This window comes from Orbicella faveolata, unplaced genomic scaffold (genome assembly GCF_042242905.1).
Source record: "Orbicella faveolata isolate gen_17 unplaced genomic scaffold, um_ofav_v1 contig_12, whole genome shotgun sequence".
Taxonomy (NCBI): Eukaryota; Metazoa; Cnidaria; class Anthozoa; order Scleractinia; family Merulinidae; genus Orbicella; species Orbicella faveolata.
This window is the reverse complement of record NW_028301539.1, coordinates 18,115,001-18,134,187: the sequence shown is the minus strand read 5'-3', so window position 1 is coordinate 18,134,187 and position 19,187 is coordinate 18,115,001. Positions and strand designations below refer to the sequence as shown.

The 19,187-nt window shown below is 40.7% G+C and overlaps 3 protein-coding genes across 4 annotated transcripts; all 3 read left to right on the top strand.

Moving 5' to 3' along the window:
• Positions 1–552: 552 nt before the first annotated feature.
• On the top strand, positions 553–17,863 carry LOC110059660 (uncharacterized). 2 transcript variants are annotated; one of them, XM_089282639.1, is made up of 4 exons: positions 553–832; positions 3,486–4,145; positions 14,307–14,849; positions 16,127–17,863. In XM_089282639.1, the coding sequence occupies exons 1-4, from the start codon at positions 634–636 to the stop codon at positions 16,747–16,749; spliced, it is 2,025 nt and encodes a 674-aa protein (XP_089138765.1). In that variant the 5' UTR covers positions 553–633; the 3' UTR covers positions 16,750–17,863. The 2 variants fall into 2 exon arrangements, with proteins under 2 accessions (XP_089138765.1, XP_089138764.1); XM_089282638.1 differs by having other exon boundaries at positions 14,307–14,855.
• On the top strand, positions 6,747–10,355 carry LOC149116934 (uncharacterized). Its single transcript, XM_089282650.1, has one exon. It carries the CDS (start codon positions 8,932–8,934, stop codon positions 9,385–9,387), a length of 456 nt encoding a protein of 151 aa, XP_089138776.1. The 5' UTR covers positions 6,747–8,931; the 3' UTR covers positions 9,388–10,355.
• Positions 11,643–13,051, top strand: LOC149116933 (uncharacterized). Its single transcript, XM_089282648.1, has one exon. The coding sequence runs from the start codon at positions 11,732–11,734 to the stop codon at positions 12,299–12,301; it is 570 nt and encodes a 189-aa protein (XP_089138774.1). The 5' UTR covers positions 11,643–11,731; the 3' UTR covers positions 12,302–13,051.
• Positions 17,864–19,187: the final 1,324 nt, after the last annotated feature.

Below are 19,187 nucleotides of genomic sequence, written 5' to 3'. Positions count from 1 at the left end.
TGTGCCAAAAATCAGCACCTGTGGGAGCCACCCAGTCCCCTCACATTTTATCACTCCCGACCAACAATTTTCAACAATAAGAGCAAGAAGATAAAGTGGAATGTTTTAACTCTGTGTTTCGGAAAGTCGCAACCATGGAAACGAAATCAAAATAATGACTTCTTACATGTTTAGCATGTCGAATTCCTAAAAGCAACTAATTTTAGAATGCGCCAGGACGGATATGAACTTTGTTCTCCTTGTGAGTGGGTTTAGAATTGACGCTTTGCGCGAAGAAACTCATTCTACGTGGAATTTGGACTGGTTCACAATCGCCATTAAAAACGATCCAAAATTTCTGTTGACTTTCTGCTTAAACTCGGGTAATGTGAAGTTTTTGTCTGTAAATGTACTTCTTATGTGATAGTGTACTCCGGAAATGCTGACAGCTCAGTTTAATCTAGAAAATTCTGAGTCTTTCAGCACATACTAAAATAGCACACCGAAAACCAATAACATTTCAAATCGTAAACGAATTTGAGCTTATGGTATGTAAACAGCAGAAATCTTGGCACATAACAGTGTATACTCGTTATCTCAGTATCACGTAAACAGCTAAAGCAGAATTCCAGATTGTTCAAATCACCGAACGAAATGGCCGCCGTTCAAAAGCAGACATTGCCTTCGTTTTCTTCCATCATTTCTGTTTTGTCTATTGTGTTTTACTGCGTTGGGTTTATAAGAGTAGAACTGGAGATGAACGAGCAGAAGAACAGAATAAACGCTCTTGAAAACGATGCAGAGGCCAAGCCGAAGTCAAATGACGCGGACATGAAAATCAAGAATGCTCCTGGTAAGTTGGTCTGAAAAAAGTACGATCTAGGAGTTACCATTATGTTTTTTCAACCACAACTTGGTCTTGATAGAAAGTAAATTTATAAGCGACTAAACGTTTTTCAAAGGGTACCGAACAAATATAGCCTGATTACGTGTTGTCGCACTTCTCACTGCTTCCCGTGTGCTGTGGCAAACAAACCCGCAGGTTAGCAGGTCAAGTTCTTTTAAATCAAATGCAGACAATTTCAGAAGAAAAGCAATCATTCGCACAAAATTGCCTTTAATCATATCAAATATGATTTAATGTTGTGTCGGTACGTTGGGACAGATTTTCTGCATCAGAGTTCATTACATGCATATAATTTTAAAGGGTTACTTCAAACCTTCGCGGGTGTCCTCCAGAAAAAAAATTCGTACGCGCGCTGTTTTGAAGGAAACCTCCACAAACTATATATCAGTAGAAAGGTTATAAAATGTAGAATTTGATAAAATTATCTTCTTTTTGCCGACTGCTTTCCTAAGGCGGGAGAAGCCGTTAACGCCAAAACGACCGACTGGCTATCAAATGCGATCGTTGATGCAAAATAACTGTGCATTGTTAATCACAAAGCATCAATCTCTCAAAACGTGTCAGCATTTTCTTTCATTTCTATTGGTTATCTTTTTATAGATCTGTCAAGTTCCATTATCGAAAAATTCGCGTAGCGTTTTGCGTTAGAGACCGCCACGAGAAAAGTATTTGAAATAAAAGAATTCGCCGACACGTTATTGTTCCGTATCTATCAGTGAATGTTCTAGCCAAATTTCAAGGAAAACCGTCGATTCTACATACCCTATTGATTCATTTAAAGAGGGATTCTCTCGAAAAACGAGTGCAAGTTTTCGCCTTCTAAAGATTTATAAACATGTCACGCCTTCTCAGGGGGATGTGTCAACTCAAAATGCCGCCAGCCAATGAAATAACAGAACCCCTAGCGTTCACAGTGAGGAAAGTTGAGCTTCGCGTTAAAGCGATAGTGTTACAGTCACGTTTTAGGCGCATACGTTTTCGTTTTAGGCTAGTCTGCAGAGCAGGCGAGATTTTTTCGAGCGAGCGCTCACATCGTAAAATGTTTAGCCGCCATCTTGAATTTTTCATGCAGTGGAAGACTGGAGAGAGAAAGAAAGTTTTACCAAGGATGTGAATGATAGGCAAGAGGAAGGATAGGGGAGGGGTGGGGCGAAGAAAATCTTCCCTACCGGGGAATTAATACGTACTGATTTGGATTCCCTCCTTTGCGGACTAGCCTTCTCCGGCGTGTCTAGCCTGCGAACAGGCTCCCGGCGAGGACGGAAAAAAATTTTCGGCAAGCGCGAAACAGAAGAATTCGGAGAGCGAAGCGATCGGGGCGGGGACAGGGGTTTCGTTCGGGCTCACCGGGAGCCTGTTCGCAGGCTACGGCGTGTCTAGAGTTCTTTCGCTGGTTTTAACCGGAGTAGATGTCGTTGCAGTTGCTGCCTTCTTGACAAACTGATACATCCGGGCCAAGTTTCGAATCTTACGCCCACGTGGTTTGCAGACACGATCGAAATATTTCGAAGATTCTTGCGTCAACGTCAATCCAACTTAACGGCAAATTTCACTCAAAACAGCACCAAAGCACTCTTTCCGTTTGGAGGGTTTGAAAAGGTTCTCGGATGAAGAGTGGCTTTGCTTACGGAGACTGCCGAACTGAACTTTGAAAGAAACTTCACAAATCCTACAGCTCTCATCCGCGCTCTCCTCGGACATTACGGAAAATGTTGCTGCATGACAGCTCGACTCCACGTGTTTGTGTTTTCGTTTTTGTCGGAAGACGAGACTTCCGGTGTCGAGAAAACCTTATTTTGATTAGTTACCTGCTCATTTCCGGAAATGTAGTGAAGCGCAACTTTTCGGGCAGGTGTCTTCTCATTTTCCCCTCCCCCATCCCCCACCGTCTAACATGACGGTCTAACATGGCGGTCTAAAAAGGCGGTCGCAAGGTTGTAACGCTAACTCGCCCCAATAAGACGCCTGCACTGCAGGCTAGTTTTAGGCGGGTGGTCAACAAGGGCAAATCGGAGAAAAGCGATGTGCAACAAAACAAAGAGAAACTGAGGAGCAATTGCCGAAGCGTGATCACAAAAAGGCACTCTTGACGGACATGAAATCTCAAATTGATAGTATTTGATGTAGGATCTCTGGATTAAGCCGTTTGCCGCGAAAAGGTCGCTAAGGAGTCCATGCCTTTTGGGGATTATGATACCTTGACGGTTATTAACTTTTATAAAAAAAACCTCTTTTTCCCAATAACTCGCGCGCGTTTAAATATTTTATTTTCATTTTTTGGAAAATGTTACCTTGAATAATGAACTTTAATTTGGTTGGAAAAAAGAAAATTTGGAAAAGTATCCCCGCGAAGGTTTGGTGTAACCTTAATTTGTCTCTAACATCAGTTTTCGCAGTCGTCTCAGTAGTTTAAAACAAAAAGGATTATTTACCGGCTTTGCAGAGTTGACAAAAACGCATTCAAGAGGCTTTTGTTTCACTTCTAACGTTGAATAGAAAATGGTTCTTTGTGGTTTGGAATAGTTTGCTCCCACGCTTTGGTAACTTAAAATATAGGGTTTATTTTGTTTACTGAAGTACTAATTTTATTTGTTACTAGAAATTCAAAACCTCCATAGAAACAGTCGACAAGCTGTATCAACTAAGAACACGACGGAAGCGAAAGACACTGCGGAAACCACCATCAAAATCAGCAAGCATCTTTTATCACAATGGAGAGCACATCTGTGTCAATCTAAGAGTGTCCCGTGCTCATCAGGTCCGCCAGGCCCTCCCGGTCAACCTGGGACAAAAGGAGCCCGGGGACGAAGAGGACAGAAAGGAAGTACTGGAAACAAGGGAGATCAAGGCATTATGGGATCGCCAGGAAAGAGCGGCAAACAAGGCATTATGGGACCTACGGGGTTAAAGGGAGAGCCTGGAAACAAAGGTGAGAAAGGAAATGTAGGGCCCGCAGGCATGCCGGGAACGAAAGGCGAGCCAGGTGAATCGATATCATCTCCTGCTGTTGTTGTTTCTCCTGTGACGTTAACAGTGAATGAAGGTGAGTCAGCCTCGTTTCAGTGTTCAGCCAGCGGTAATCCAGAGCCTGCATTAGTGTGGAGTAAACTGAACAATCAGTCAAAAATCACTCAATCAGCGGTTTCAAGAGGAAAGTTGCAGTTAAAGCACGTGACCGGAAGTGACACAGGCTTGTATGAGTGTTCAGCAACAAACATCCTGGGGGATTCAGGGGAAGTGGTGCGATTAAAAGTAAACGGTAAGTTTCTGGTAATGATAATGATACAAAATGAGTTGTTATAAGGCTGGAATTTAGTTGAGTCTAATGCGCGCTCTTATTTTTTGATTTATGGTCAAGTGGCAATGGCTAAATCTAAATTCTGGCCTCGGTGGGGAACAATTATGCAATTGTTGGCCCGCTCTCCCATGAGCCAGAGGCTACTTTGACTTCTTCTTGCCTTGTTACTTTACACTTAACTCCAGCTATATAACAAAAGACTTAATTACTGGTCTCTTGGGAAACAATTAGTTTCCCTCGAAACTAGTATTATTGATATAGTTAGAATGTTAGTCATTAATTGATCATGTGTGTTTCTCTTTTTCATATTTTTTATATTTTTCTTGGCATATTAGCATGACTGTATTGCTAGGGGCCTAATCAGCCTCATCAACCCGAGTTAAAATAAAGTTACGTACTTACTTAGTAATTAAGTGTATATTCTGTCAAAGCGAGCTTCAAAACTTCTAACTACGAATGGTTTATTTTCTACGAAAATCGGTTCACGTGTAAGTGTCATTGTCAGAGAAAACCGGGCAGTACCAAAAGATCGAGGTCGGCCGTTTACCTTCATCTTTTCACAGTACAAAAGCTACCCGAAAAGATTAACAACCATGACATTTGCCGAGGTAGGCGTTCGTTTTTCTTCGAGATATCACCGCATCATGATTTTGGGCTCTCAAGCGGTCGAAAATGGCCGAAATTTCGGGCAACTTTAGGTAAGCCTAAAAGATACTTCGGACAAATTCCAAAAACTCTTATTTTCGTGTGATAATATTTGTCCCTTTATTAGTTGACTGAGATATATTTGAGGTCTTTGGCTTTAATTCGACGGTTTTTACGAGGTGCCAAATATCGCCGCCGAATCGTTAATTAGCGTGACCCGAATTTTAGCCATTTTCAGCGAGTCGTTTTTCAAAAGTGCGGCAGTTTATTTCCACAGAAAAACAATTTTGTGATAGTCTCTTGCATTGTTATTAATATCCGGTTGAGTTAAAATTGGTATCTACAAGCAAATCGGAGTAACTGGTCTCGCAAAATCCAAAAAAAATCATTATTCAGAAATATTTCCCGCCAAATATTTAGCAAAAAATATCACCTCATTCCGACTTTCAGCGATTGTTATTCATGATTTAATGAAAGATCTGCAAAAAAATAGTTAGGTGGACTGCAGAAGAGAATTTTTAAGCTGTGACATCGTTGTTAACTTAAGTAAACATTTCAAACTCGCCAAATCCTTACCGTCTAGGCTAAACTTTCCCGCGAAAATTATATTTTTACCGTCACGCTGCATGGAAAAACAAAGTGGATCCTTAGTTCGATAGTCTTTGTTGCTCTTGTGTAGAACAAACTGTAAGCTAATAGTGAGCGAACCTTTACCCTAAATTTAATTTTGGGACTTCTGCAAACCCTTTTTCGGATGGCGTGACGCGTTACAGATTTAAAGGTAAGACTTCGAAATGTCGATATTACCTAAACGTTCCTCCTTGTTTTTGAAAACATTAACTATTCTTTCAGATCAGAAAAATCGCCGAGCATTGCGGGTGGCGGGTCAGTTTTTCTTCAATTATTAGCGAGCAAGCAAGAGGGTCGAGTAAAGACGTCAGAGGTGGTGTCTATTTGGCGCAGCCGAATGTAAACAATGAGGAAATACAGGTTACGACAAAACTTCATTGCTATCCGGCCCACGAAATGATCAAAAAGGACAAACAACTGGAATAAGCATCTCGATACGTGAAATTGTCGCTAGGTCTGCAGGATTGCCGGCGGAAATCTTTCTTGCTATCATTGTCGTATGTATCGTCGCAGGTTTGTACACCGTCTTGTTTTCCGTTTCATTTCCTTCCTTTATTACCTCGTGCATGGAATTGACTTACGACCACTTGCTATGAAGCTTGAGATAATTTTTTGCTGATTCAAAGGTGTCTTAAGGTGTCTCGAAAACCCAGACCCGGAAAACTGTTCTTAATTTAGCATAATTAACCGAAGCATAAGGATCCGTAGTATATAATATCCGAAACTGTCACGCAATGCACCTCGAGCCATTGTCACTAATCTTGGAATTTAAATGGCTTTTAGGTATAAAATAAATTTCATCAATTTGGTTTATACTTATAAAGCAACCCCCAAAAAAATAAAAACATACGAATGCTGGGTATTATTTTCGTGATCCGAGCAGATGAATCTACCACCGTGGGCTTTTTTTTTCCTCTTTCTGCAGATTGTGCCTATGACATTGTATGGATGAACAGCAAATAAGATGTCTTGAAGCAATCCGCAGTAAACACGCTGCGAAAAAAAAGTTGTGATATTTTTCGAGTTTGAGTTTTCGAGACGCACAGAGAGTCTGACTTTTTCGGGTGTGAGTTTTCGTTTTCGAGGGTCTCAGTTTAACGGGTCTGAGTTTTCAATGTCGCAACCCACTCAGCTGGTTTACATGTAAATGTCAAAAATAAAAATAACTTTATTTAATGAGTTCTCGGAAAACTAAATTAAATTGAAATGTCGTCTAGGACAGCGGATTTTTCTTTCACTTTCTTGCAAACAGCGTGTGAGTGGTGGTGAGATGGAGGGGGGCGGGGGAGGGGGGGAGTCCCTTCTTCGTTGCCACTATGCAATGGTACTCCTTCACGGCCTCATAGTTCCACCTCTGCATCGTCCTTGAATGGGGTAGGAAGGATATACACACTACTGTCTGGACAAATATCGTTTCTTTTTCAACAATCCATTTCATCATTTCTTTTTATTTTTGACATTCAGATTATTTGAACCATCTTGTTTTTGTAGATATTCTTTCGTTTCCATCCCATTTCTCTTAACACGGATACAACCACATTTTGGCCGGGTTAATGAAAATTAATTTGCCTCCGCAATATTTTTTTTTTATAAACCACCTCAAAACTATCTCAATTAATCTTCAGAGCAACTCAGTTGCGCGCAAAGTGTAATTCAATTTACGTTCATGGATCACAAACATGCAATCTCGTTCTCTACGAACTTTGAATAGTTGTCTCCTGGTTGTCTTTAACAGCAGTAAAATTTACAAGAAATTATCAATACTAATTTGGATGTAATTTCGTTGCATTGAGGAGGTTTTGTGGTGATATTGACAAGAGCAACATTAAATTACTTTTGTTGAAAGTAAACGTTTCAGAGCGGAAACCAACACAGTGTACAGTGGAACCTCGATTTAACGAACCTCTATTTAACGAAGTCCTCGATATAACGAACGATATTCTATGTCCCGGCCAAAGTTACAGTAAAATGTGTGGAATAGAACCTCGATATAACGAACCTCGATATAACGAATTCTTCGATATAACGAACATAATCCGGAAGCCCAAACGTAAAATCTACCTCGATATAACGAATTACAATGTTTCCTTGTTTACATAGACAATTTTCTATATAACCTCTATGTTGCAACATTTTTAAATCGCTTCTCTGAAAGTGTCGCTCTTTTATAAACAAAAGCTGCGCGTCTGCTCAAAAGTGAAAATAATTGATACTGAAAGCCAAAACGCATCTCAAAACGCGGCACTTCTGGGTGACGAAAATTGCATTGAATTGCGTGACAGAAGTCACCTGTGTTACAAATCAATCATTAACTATGACCTCGATATAACGTACATTTTGGTCGTCGCCCCTCAAATTCGTTACATCGAGGTTTTCGATATAACGAACCCTCAATTTAACGAACAAATTTGGCCGATCCCCGGCGACTTCGTTAAATCGAGTTTCCACTGTACTAGTAACCTGCGGCGCCAATTGCGTGTACGAGGTAACAGAGGAAGGAAATGAGGCGGAAAACAAGACGGCGTACAAACCTGCGACAATACAAACGACAGCAATGAAGGCAAGGAAGATTTCCGCTAGGAATCCTGGCCGAGCAACGATTACACGAATTTAGATGTTTATTCCAAACGTCTGTCCTTTATGATCATTTCGTAGGCCGGATAGCAGCGAAGTTTTGTCGTAACCTGTATTTCCTCATTGTTTACATTTGGCTGCGCCAAATAGACACCAACTCTGACGTCTTGCCAAGCGATTTTTCTGATCCGAAAGAACAGTTAATGTTTTCAAAAACAAGGAGAAGCCTTTAAGTAAGATCGACATTTCGAAGTCCAGTCGTCTGACCTTTGAATGCGGCCCTGTTAGGGGGGTTGCCCATGTCCCCTGTCTGAATTTCACAAGCAGCTATGTCGGCACTTCGCAAGGTTCTTATGTCGGAATTTCGTCTTATTAATAATAATAATAATAATAATAATAATAATAATAATAATAATAATAATAATAATAATAATAATAATGGCAGCGGGGTAGGACAGGCTGCTGCCTTAGCCTAGTTCAAGAAGATGGACGTTCCCACCCACCATAGTCTGGGGTGGTGTCTTTGGAAGCATCAGTAACCCCAAAGCCACCCCTGTTAGGGTTGCAACAAACGGGTAGTTGGGGCTCGTTAGGGTTGGTTGCCAGCCCAACTAGGAGAAGGCCACTCTGAACAAAAACCAACACAATAAATTGCTAAAACATGACGAGTAATAATGACAATTTTTCATACCGCATCGGTCGTCGCGCGGGTAAACAAGGACCGCGTCCCTCAGTAGGGAACCAGGCTGGGGTCGAAAAATATGCTACTGGAACAAACTCCGCCCAACAAGCAGATGAGGATTACCACGCCGAGGATATTCCTTAAAGAGGCCCTCAAAATGCACCTACTGTAAATCGCCAAAGAGAAACAAGAAGTAAATGGACCAGGGAGGAGTATATGGAAGTGATGGAAGCATACTTTAAAGCTCTAGCTAAGCTCAATGCATCAGTTACAACAGATGCATACAATATCTGGCGAACTCAAAATCCAACCAAAAGACCAAACATGGATGCTAATAAACTGGCAAACACCAGACGGGACATCATGAACAAGAAAAGACTGACAGACATGGAAATTCAAGCCATCAAAGACAAAGTGACTGACAAGACAGACTGTACCGAGAACAATAGCCGTCATGAAGGCAGTCCCTCTGCAGTAGCTGTGGGAGATAATGCCCCCGTGACGAGTGATGAGGTAGCTGTCCACAATGATAAAGAACAACTAAATGATCCCAACGTGCCGAGGACCCCTCAACACACCAATGATGGAGATGAAGTTGCAATGATGGAAGCAATTTTGAGGAAGTGGGAGATTGTGAAAGAGACAAACATAACTGAACGACCACCTATATAAAAAATCAAGCATACAAGACAGGTAAAGGAAGTCTTAGAGACAGCAAATAAGGCCATCAACCTAATCAAACTAATCTCTTACCGAAGTGAATGAACTATTCTACACTTCTGCCTCAGTAGTCTGTGACACCCTAGGCATCAAAGTAAGATCAAAAACTCAAAAGAAACCAAAAGTGCGTATGTGGAAAAGACGAATCGAGAAAGACATCCAAAAAATACGTGGAGAGATCTCAATCCTAGCTGAAATCCTCCAAGGAAGACGTGTTAAGGAGAAAAAAAGAAGAGCTATCATGAGAAAATATAAGTTCAAATCCAACGACGACATCCCACCTGTCACGGAAAAACTGAAACAACAGTTATTAGCTAAATCCCAGAGAATAAGGCGATTTGAGAAAAGACGAAAGTTTTATTCCCAGAACAAAATGTTCAAAGAAAACACCAATTGAAAAGATTCTATCGTGAACTCGGGAAAAAGACCATCGAAATCTCCGAGCCACCCGGGAAAGAAGCTCTTGAGAACTTCTGGGCTAATATCTGGAAGAAAGAAAAGCGTCACAATGAGAGAGCAGAGTGGATAAAACAAATAGAGAATGAAAACCAACAAACTCCCACTCAGGAATGGCTGGAAATATCCATTGCTGAAACAACATCTGCTATCAAAAAATCCAGCAGCTGGAAGGCTCCTGGGATTGATGGAATAGCAAACTTCTGGATTAAGCATCTGAGAGCCTTACACGAAGATCTGACTAATACCTACAATATCTACATCGAAAACCCAGAGGAATGCCCAAACTGGCTAACAACTGGTATCACTTACCTCCTTCCAAAAAGCGAGGACACGGCAAACCCCAAAAACTACAGGCCCATCACTTGTCTTCCTACAATGTACAAGATCTTAACATCAATCTTGTCAGCTAGATGTTATAGCCATCTTGTGAATTACAACTTACTACTATCCGAACAAAAAGGTTGCAGAAAAGGGAGCTACGGCTGTAAGGACCAACTCCTCATCAACAAAGCTATATTGGAAGATATGAAGACGAGAAAGAGGAACCTCAGTACAGCTTGGGTGGATTACAAGAAAGCTTTTGACGCCGTTCCCCACAGCTGGATATTAAAATGTCTCGAAATCTACAAGATATCACCAAAAATGAAAGATTTCGTCGAGGCAAGTATGACCAAATGGAAAACAACCCTCACGCTTAACCATAATAAGGGAACAATATCTTCTCGTGAAATAAAAATAAACAGCGGTATCTTTCAAGGAGATTCCCTCTCACCTCTTGTTTTCTGCATAGCTTTAGCACCTTTATCCTCTCTCTTGAATGAGAGTAACTGCGGATACAAAATAAGCAACGCAAACATCACTCACCTGTTTTACATGGACGATCTGAAAACCTATGCCAAATCTGATGAAGACCAGAAAGGCCTACTTAAAATTGTCAAAGGCTTCAGTCATGATATAAGAATGGAATTTGGGCTTGGCAAGTGCGCCAAAGCTACATTCAAACGTGGCAAACTGGCGAAAACCGAAAACATCGAACTCGATGTTGGCACCAGCATACAAGACCTCGAGCAGGAAGGCACCTACAAATACCTTGGTGTGAATGAAGGAGATGGGATCCAACATGCAAAGATGAAAGAGAAAATTCGGAAAGAGTATTACCGCAGAATTCGCCTGGTGCTCAAATCCGAACTTAATGCTGCCAACAGAATTGATGCAATCAACACTCTTGCTGTCCCAGTCGTCACTTATAGTTTCAGCATCATAAACTGGAAAATGGAAGAACTTATGAAGTTAGACAGAAAAACAAGGAAGTTCTTGACGATGGCAAAAATGCACCACCCAAAAGCTGACGTGGACAGGCTATATATCCCTAGAAAGGCAGGTGGAAGGTGTCTTGTACAATTAAAAATTACCTACAAAACAACTACAATTGGCCTAAACACATATCTCAACAACAAAGATGATTACCTCCTCAAAATTGCGAGGGATCACGACCGTGGCAAGAAAACAATTTCCATACACCATCAAGCCGCAAAATACGGGCGAGAACTCACCTTACCAGAAGCTGAAGTGGCAGAGAATGAGCCAGCCACGACCTATGCCCGAAGGGTCAAGCTGAAAGCCAAACACCAAGCTTTAGAACAACTCAAGAGCAAATGGGAAGAAAAGTCTTTGCATGGTCAGTACCCGAAAATAACAAAAGAGAAGGATGCAGACCAAGACAAAACCCACAATTGGTTGAGTACACCTGGCCTCAAATCAGAAACAGAAGGTTTCATTATTGCTACCCAAGATCAATGCATTAATACCAACTATTACCGAAACAAGATCCTGAAAGATGGCACCGACCCAATGTGCAGAATCTGTGGGCAACTTCAAGAAACAGTTGACCACCTTGTCTCTGGATGCCCTGAACTTGCCAAGACACAATAAAGCTGCAGCATATCTCCACTGGACAATATGCAAACACTATAACATGAAAGTACAAGATAAACACTACGAACATGAACCAGCTACTGTGACAGAAAACCAAACAGCGACTATACTTTGGGACATGCCAATCCAAACCGACAAAGAGATAAAAGCAAACAGACCAGACATAGTGGTGAAAGACAAGAAGGAAAGAACCTGTCTGCTTATCGATATGTCCATCCCCACAGAAAGGAACACCTCCTTGAAAACAATGGAAAAACTCACAAAGAACAAAGATCTTGAGATTGAAATCGAGAAAACGTGGGGAATGAAAACAACAACTATCCCAGTGATCATTGGAGCTTTCGGGCTTGTCAAAAAGGGAACAGAAAACTACATCGGCAAGATCCCAGGCAATATTAGAATAACAGAGCTACAGAAGACCTTCCTCCTTGGAACTGCTTACATACTTAGGAGGACTCTATCCATCAAGTAATCCAGCAGACTTATGCCTGCCCTAGGCTCACGGATTGAACTCGACACCATAAGTTAAAAGCGGCAAGACTTTAATCATAATAATAATAATAATAATAATAATAATAATAATAATAATAAGATAATTTGAAAACTGAGACCAGAGTGACTTTCAGTTTTTGTAGGTGCAGTTTGTTCAACCTCGATCCGTGGCTAGACTAGTAATGACCCCAATAAAATAACGAATTGATGTGACACTACCAGTTAACACTGAATGCCTTGTATCAAATTTGACGTGATAGTAATGCAGAGAATATTAAAATATCCGCTGAAGTCACTGAAGACACAACAGCAATGGAGTAATAATAGTGTATATTTTAGGGCCGTCTACGTTATTATTTGAAAAGCTCTACTCAGAGGTCGAAACGGTCTGGGCGAATGACACTTCTTCCAGATGATGTACCTAAGGACATTCTGCCAAAGACCACCGTCTACTTCGCTTTTTGATATCCAAGAAATGTCTCGTACGACATCTCTGTCAGTTTGACAAAGTTGTCTCCTCTCTGAAAATGTCCTACGTCCACTTTGCCTGTTATAGTATCTCGATGACAGATGAAGTAAAATATCTCCAAAAGATGACAGATAGATGGAGCGCGCGCGCACGTGGGTCTAGTCTCCTACTTCTTTGGACTCGTCGCGCAATCCTCCTCTGTGACGAGCCCTAGTTGGATATTAGCTTTTGTTAATTAATGTCGTTAATGACGTTAATATATTTCAGTCGGTAAAATGAGACGCATTTATGACTCATTTATTGGTTTTATTGAAACGTTATTGACCTGATTGTTTAAAACATTCACTGCTTTCATACTGCTTTCACAAATCCGAAATTCGCTGTCGGTCTGTTTTGACATCGGTGTCGCTTTCCCTATTTCGCTGGAGTAGTCTGTCATTCGTTGCCAGTTCGCGGCTCTCGTGTCGCCGTTTCAAGGCCATGTCGCTTGTCGGAATTTACCCCTAACAGGGCCTCTTGAATCTGTAACGCGTCACGCCTTTCGAAAACGAGAAATAGATGTAAACAAGAGGGCTTGCAGAAGTCCCAAAATTAAATTTAGGGTAAAGGCCCGTTCACTATTAACTTGCAGTTTGTTCTACAGAACAGCAAAAAAGACCATCGAACTGAGGATCCACTTTGTTTTTCCATGCAGCGTGACGTTAAAAATAGATTTTTGCGGGAAAATTTAGCCCAGGCAGTGGTAAGGATTTGGCGAGTTTGAAATGTTTACTTAGGTTAACAACGATGTCACAGCTTAAAAATTCTCTTCTGCAGTCCAGCTAACTATTTTTTTTTGCAGATCTTTCAGTAAATCATGGATAAAAATCGCAGAAAGTCGGAATAAGGTGTGTTCTTTGCTAAATATTTGGCGGGAAATATTTCTGACCAATGATTTTTTTTTGGACTTTGCGAGACCAATTACTCTGATTTGCCTGTAGATACCAATTTTAACTAAACTGGATATTGATAACAGTGCAAGAGACTATCACAAAATTGTTTCTCTACGGAAATAAACTGCTGCACTTTTGAAAAACGACTCGCTGAAAATGGCTAAAATTTGAGTCACTCTCATAACTGATTCGGCGGCGATGTTTCGCACCTCGTAAAAACCGTCGAATTAAAGCGAAAGACCTCAAATATATCTCAGTCAACTAATAAAGGGACAAATATTATCGCATGAAAATAAGAGTTTCTGGAATTTGTACGAAGTATCTTTTAGGCTCGCCTAAAGTTGCCCGAAATTTCGGCCATTTTCGACCGCTTGAGAGCCCAAAATCATGATATGGTGATATCTCGAAGAAAAACGAACGCCTACCTCGGCAAATGTCATGGTTGTTAATCTTTTCGGATAGCTTTTGTACTGTGAAAAGATGAAGGTAAACGGTCGACCTCGATCTTTTGGTACTGCCCGGTTTTCTCTGACAATGACACTTAAGTCCAAAAATGAGACTAAATGTTTTTCTCTTGATTGCAGTTCATCCTCGTGTTTCTTTACATCCGGGACCTTCTTACGTCATTGAAGGGACTAGTGTCACTTTACCCGCCTGTCACGTGACCGGATGCCCGGCTCCTGTGGTCACCTGGAGGAAGTCATCTGGTCAGTTACCCCAGGGAAGGGCGCAGTATAACAACACTGTTTTACAAATCTCAAGTGTCCGTAAAGTTGATTCTGACGCCTACTTCTGTTCAGCAGTCAACCTTTTAGGAAATGTTGAAAGAAAAACTCTACTAGTTGTGGTTTCCCTTCCTGTGTTTACCGTTAAACCCCCTGGAAAGGTTTCTGTTGGTACTGGCACCTCTTTGACGTTAAACTGCAGCGCCATCGGTGATCCACGACCAGTCATCAGTTGGAAAAGACAAGGAGCAGCATTTCCCGTGGGGAGGAGTCACAGGACAAACGATGCGCTTGTGTTAAGAGATTTGAAAAAAGAGGATGCTGGGATATATGTGTGCGTGGCTACAAGTGCAGGAGTGTTTGGTATCGAGGCCATTAGTGACGTTGAAGTTCTAGCAAGAGGTAAAGGTAACCTATAAATTTTGTGGTTCTCTTTGTCATAAAGAAAGAGTTGGAGTGCGCTAAATCCCTTCGTCTGCCCGGTGGTTTTGAAGCAGATATTTTTCGTCTTTTGAAAGTTGCTTGGTGAATGGTGTTCAGGACCTGGGACTCGAAATACGTATGCATGCAGGTTTATATTTAAAATCCCACGATTAAATCAATTCAACAACTTTTGGGCCCCGCTGATGTAAGCAGGCAAATGATCAGCCTTCCATTAGATCAGAGCCTTAACAAGTTTACGTTTTATATGCAATGTTTGTTTGATTATTTATTGTATTCCTAACCTGCAATCATATTTGTCCGGTTGGAAAAACGATCACTACTTGACGAGTACTTCGAAAACAATTTGCCAAAACGGGTTCATGTTTCCTGAAACCCTGCTTTATTCGGTAAAAGAGAATGCGAGGCGAAGAAAGGGAGAGTCTATCTGGTAATCAGTATGTTTACTCAAGGCAAAGGGAGGTCTTGATCACGTGGGAGAGGATTCCTTCTTACATGGCACTCGAGGCATTACTCGTCATACCTTTTAAGGGTGGAAAATCGTTTTTTAGTACGGCTTAGGGTTTTTCGTTTTAAATTCCGCAGTCGTTTTCAGAATATGATATCTTTCAGAACACGTTTTCCAAGTGAAGCATAAAAATAAACAGGAAATAATGGTCAAGGAATAATTTCTATCTGTGATGTTGCAAGTAGCTGGCTAGTGTCATGGGTCACTTATCAACATGAGTGTGGAATTGGTTCCTCTTAAGAGTTAAATGAATTGAACCAAGTTCCATCAAATAGATCTTTTTTCGCACTTTCCGACGATCATTTTCGTCGCTTTTGAATGTGTAAGGCCTGATCGCAACTAAAATCACCGCGCTAAACGTTCGCACAAACGAAAAAAAAGAAAAAAAAAAAATAACTCCTCACATCGTTAACTTGGGCCGCCTGTGTGTCATGATCATGTAGGCAGCGATATTTAACGAGTTCTTGATATTGCTAGACCCAGAACTGAGAACAAGAACTAAAAGCTAAACGATTGTAATTTCTAGGATACTAAGGTCACGTCTTTAATTTAGGTCATTTCCTAACCCGCCCAAAGAGCTTTGATTTTTAGATTATATTTGGTTTGCTTACAGTATGCGTAAAAGGTGATCTCGAGCTTGATGGAATATCGTATATAACATTTCAGCTGCAATATCACTGGAATTATTGGAAATAAAAAATTAATTGGCTGCGTGCTTTTATTTTGTCAGATTGTTCTGAACTGTTAAAATCAGGCCATACTCAGAGTGGGGTGTACTCTATCAACCCAGACGGCAGAGGACACTTCAGTGTCTACTGTGACATGCGCACTGACGGTGGAGGTTGGACCGTGTTTCAGCGAAGACAGGATGGCTCGGTAGACTTCTATCGGGGATGGGACGACTACAAAGCAGGCTTTGGTCAGCTGTCTGCTGAGTTCTGGTTAGGAAACGACAAGATCCACAGGTTGACAGCCTCTAGACCCAGCTCGCTACGAGTGGAGCTAGAGGACTGGAACGGAGGTAAAACGTATGCCAAATATGGCAAGTTCAAGATTAGTGATGAGCAGGCGCAGTATCGACTTGATGTGGGTTCATATTCAGGGATAGCGAAAGACTCGTTAGCATATCATAATAACATGGCGTTTAGTACAAAGGACACAGATAATGACAGATGGTACACCAATTGTGCTGTCAAATATACTGGCGCCTGGTGGTACAAGTATTGCCACTACTCCAATCTAAACGGAAAATACCTGGGAGACACAAGTAGTGACCAAGGTGTCAATTGGTACCACTGGAAGAATGCGTTTGTCTCACTCAAATTCACTGAAATGAAACTGAGGCCGTCATAGTAAAAATAATACCAGTTAATTACACCTGAGCTTTTACAATTAATTTTGTTATGTTATGCAATTGTACTTTAGTCCAAAGTAAATTTTTTGTGTTGTTTTGCATCAACCCTCGGTCTCAATTAATTAATTTTGTCATGTTATGCAATTGTACTTTAGTCCAAAGTAAATTTTTTGTGTTGTTTTGCATCAACCCTCGGTCTCTCCCCTTCCCCATCACCTTCCTCCAACTTTATGCTTCCTTTGTTTCTAAAGTTTTTGAGTCCGGCCACAAAGAAAATGAAAACAGTCCCCTTAGCCAAGTTACCACTGAGAATTTTTCGATGTCCTTTTGATGAGCGACTTCCGGTATTCGAAATTTTTAACAACTATACTCCGTTAAATATTAACGTTAGTTCAGTTTCAAGTATATGATGACTTTCCGCGAAACTAGAATTGATAACTCAATTGTTTGTGAAATATGATTTTGCTTTGTTTTTTTATCATTTTTCAAAAGACCGACTCTGGGAGCCATTTTTGTCCCCAAACCGCTGAATCGGGATCGAGCGGTTAAGGTAGCATGGAGTGACACGTCACGTCACCGGTGACTTTTAGTAAGTTTAGTTTGTATTGAATGGAACATTTCAAACAAAAAAAGGCTTCCAAAAGCCTGTTAGAAACCTGGAGAAGATCAAGAAAATGGACCAAAAACAGCAATAATTTTGTTATTGTCCGGCAGAGAGATCTTTATCTACCTAGTTTTAACACGGTTACAGAGATAACCGTACGTACGGAAAACGCTCAACCAGATATTTAGACCCAAGACTGTAGAGTAAGATATCAAGTCAAAAAAGATCGGCAGTTCAAGACCCGAACACGCAGACTTGATTTAAGTAACATCCTTGCAGGCTCTAGTGGCTGCCATCTGTGTAATTCATGATTTTAATTTCTTTTATTCATGATTTTAGACAGTGTTATAAGTAGTATGCAATTTTTATTTTGGCTTCATTCAATCTATTTTAAATTTGTATTTTAGCTAGTATTTTAGATATCTTAAGGGTCCCCTATTAGCAACGGGACTCTCTCTCTCTGTCTTTTTTTTTTTGACACGTTAATAAAGTTACTATTTTTATCATTATTATCGTCATCATCGTCGTTGTCATCATCATTATTATTTTTTAACAAAGGAAAGCCAGTGGAAGAAATAGGTATCACCTTCAACGGCAAACGGAAAAAGTCCGCTTGCTGTTGACTGAGGCCGTTTTCCTTTCCTTGAGTCCTTCAAAAATTTCACAAGAAAACGTAAAACAAAACCACTTTTACGAAGAAGCTGTACACGGAGAAGTATATCTTTGTATTTTTCCTTCACTATAAAATAAGGCGAGTACCCAGCTAATGGCTTTGATATCGTCCACTGTTGTAGACTCCTGACTCCCAAATCAAAAAGAAATTAATAAATTATCCAACAAGAAACGGAAGAACGTTACAGAAAGTTGTATCAGTCTCATTAGCCATTTTCTGTTCGCGTTTGAACAAGGAGTGGGTTGGGAGATAAGTCAATGTAGGTTAAAATGTTTAGGAATTGTAATAAGATTTTGTATCAATACAATTTCACTCGGCTCTCGTTTTCGTGAAACGTGAAATGACCATCTTATTTCTGTGAGGTGTAAATGTTCCATTTATTTATTTACATATTGTTTTGAAAGGTGATTTTGACTTCCAATTTACCACCCTCTTTCCAAAAATTTCAAAACTTCAGTTGAAATTCGAACTAATAAAATTCGAAGCATTCCACTTGTAATGCCCCCGTTAGCCTTGACAATGATTGTTTTGATGTTCTAAAGGCAAGCGTGTTGGCCGGACGACTACAAGTTGTCTGGTCAGGGTCATTGTGTTCTGTTCTTAGGTAAGACACATAACTCTTACAGAACCTTGAAATGTTGCATGTTGAGTTACCTGATAAAATATTTGGGACTTGCTTGCAATGTAATAAGCATCTTCTTCAAGGAGGAGTAGCAATATTCCCGACGTGGTGGGCTTAACTGAAATACAGTCGAACCTTCGGTTGCGACCACCTCTCCTCGGTGACAGTTTTTCAAAATACCAAAAGTTTCCAAGTCAAATCACTATATCTAAAACCTCTTTTTAAGCAACCACCTCTCGTAAGCGACCGCGACCACTTTTAGGGCTAAAAAATTTGAAATTAAGAGTAAATGCCTATAAAAATGGACCTAAATCGCCTATCAATGGCACAAGTCGAAAAATTGATTTCGCTTGTATTTTGTCCATAGATAGGTCCTAGTAAGAATAGAAACGGACCATAGTTAGTTTCTGCTAATACAGCTTTCTTTGGGAGAAATACGTCAAAAACGATTTCGAGCCGATTGGGCTCAAAATCTACTTCCGGTTTTGCTGAATTTTCCGAATATTTGATTGCTTCGCGCTCCGCAGAACAGCTACTT

Excerpts from the sequence above, each read along its gene's own strand:
- LOC149116933 (XM_089282648.1), top strand. The coding sequence starts at position 11,732 with ATGGCACCGACCCAATGTGCAGAATCTGTGGGCAACTTCAAGAAACAG.
- LOC110059660 (XM_089282638.1), top strand. The coding sequence starts at position 634 with ATGGCCGCCGTTCAAAAGCAGACATTGCCTTCGTTTTCTTCCATCATT. Across the intron at positions 833-3,485 it reads GAAAATCAAGAATGCTCCTG|AAATTCAAAACCTCCATAGA; the intron begins GTAAGTTGGTCT and ends ATTTGTTACTAG. Across the intron at positions 14,856-16,126 it reads AGTTCTAGCAAGAGGTAAAG|ATTGTTCTGAACTGTTAAAA; the intron begins GTAACCTATAAA and ends TTATTTTGTCAG.
- LOC149116934 (XM_089282650.1), top strand. The coding sequence starts at position 8,932 with ATGGAAGTGATGGAAGCATACTTTAAAGCTCTAGCTAAGCTCAATGCA.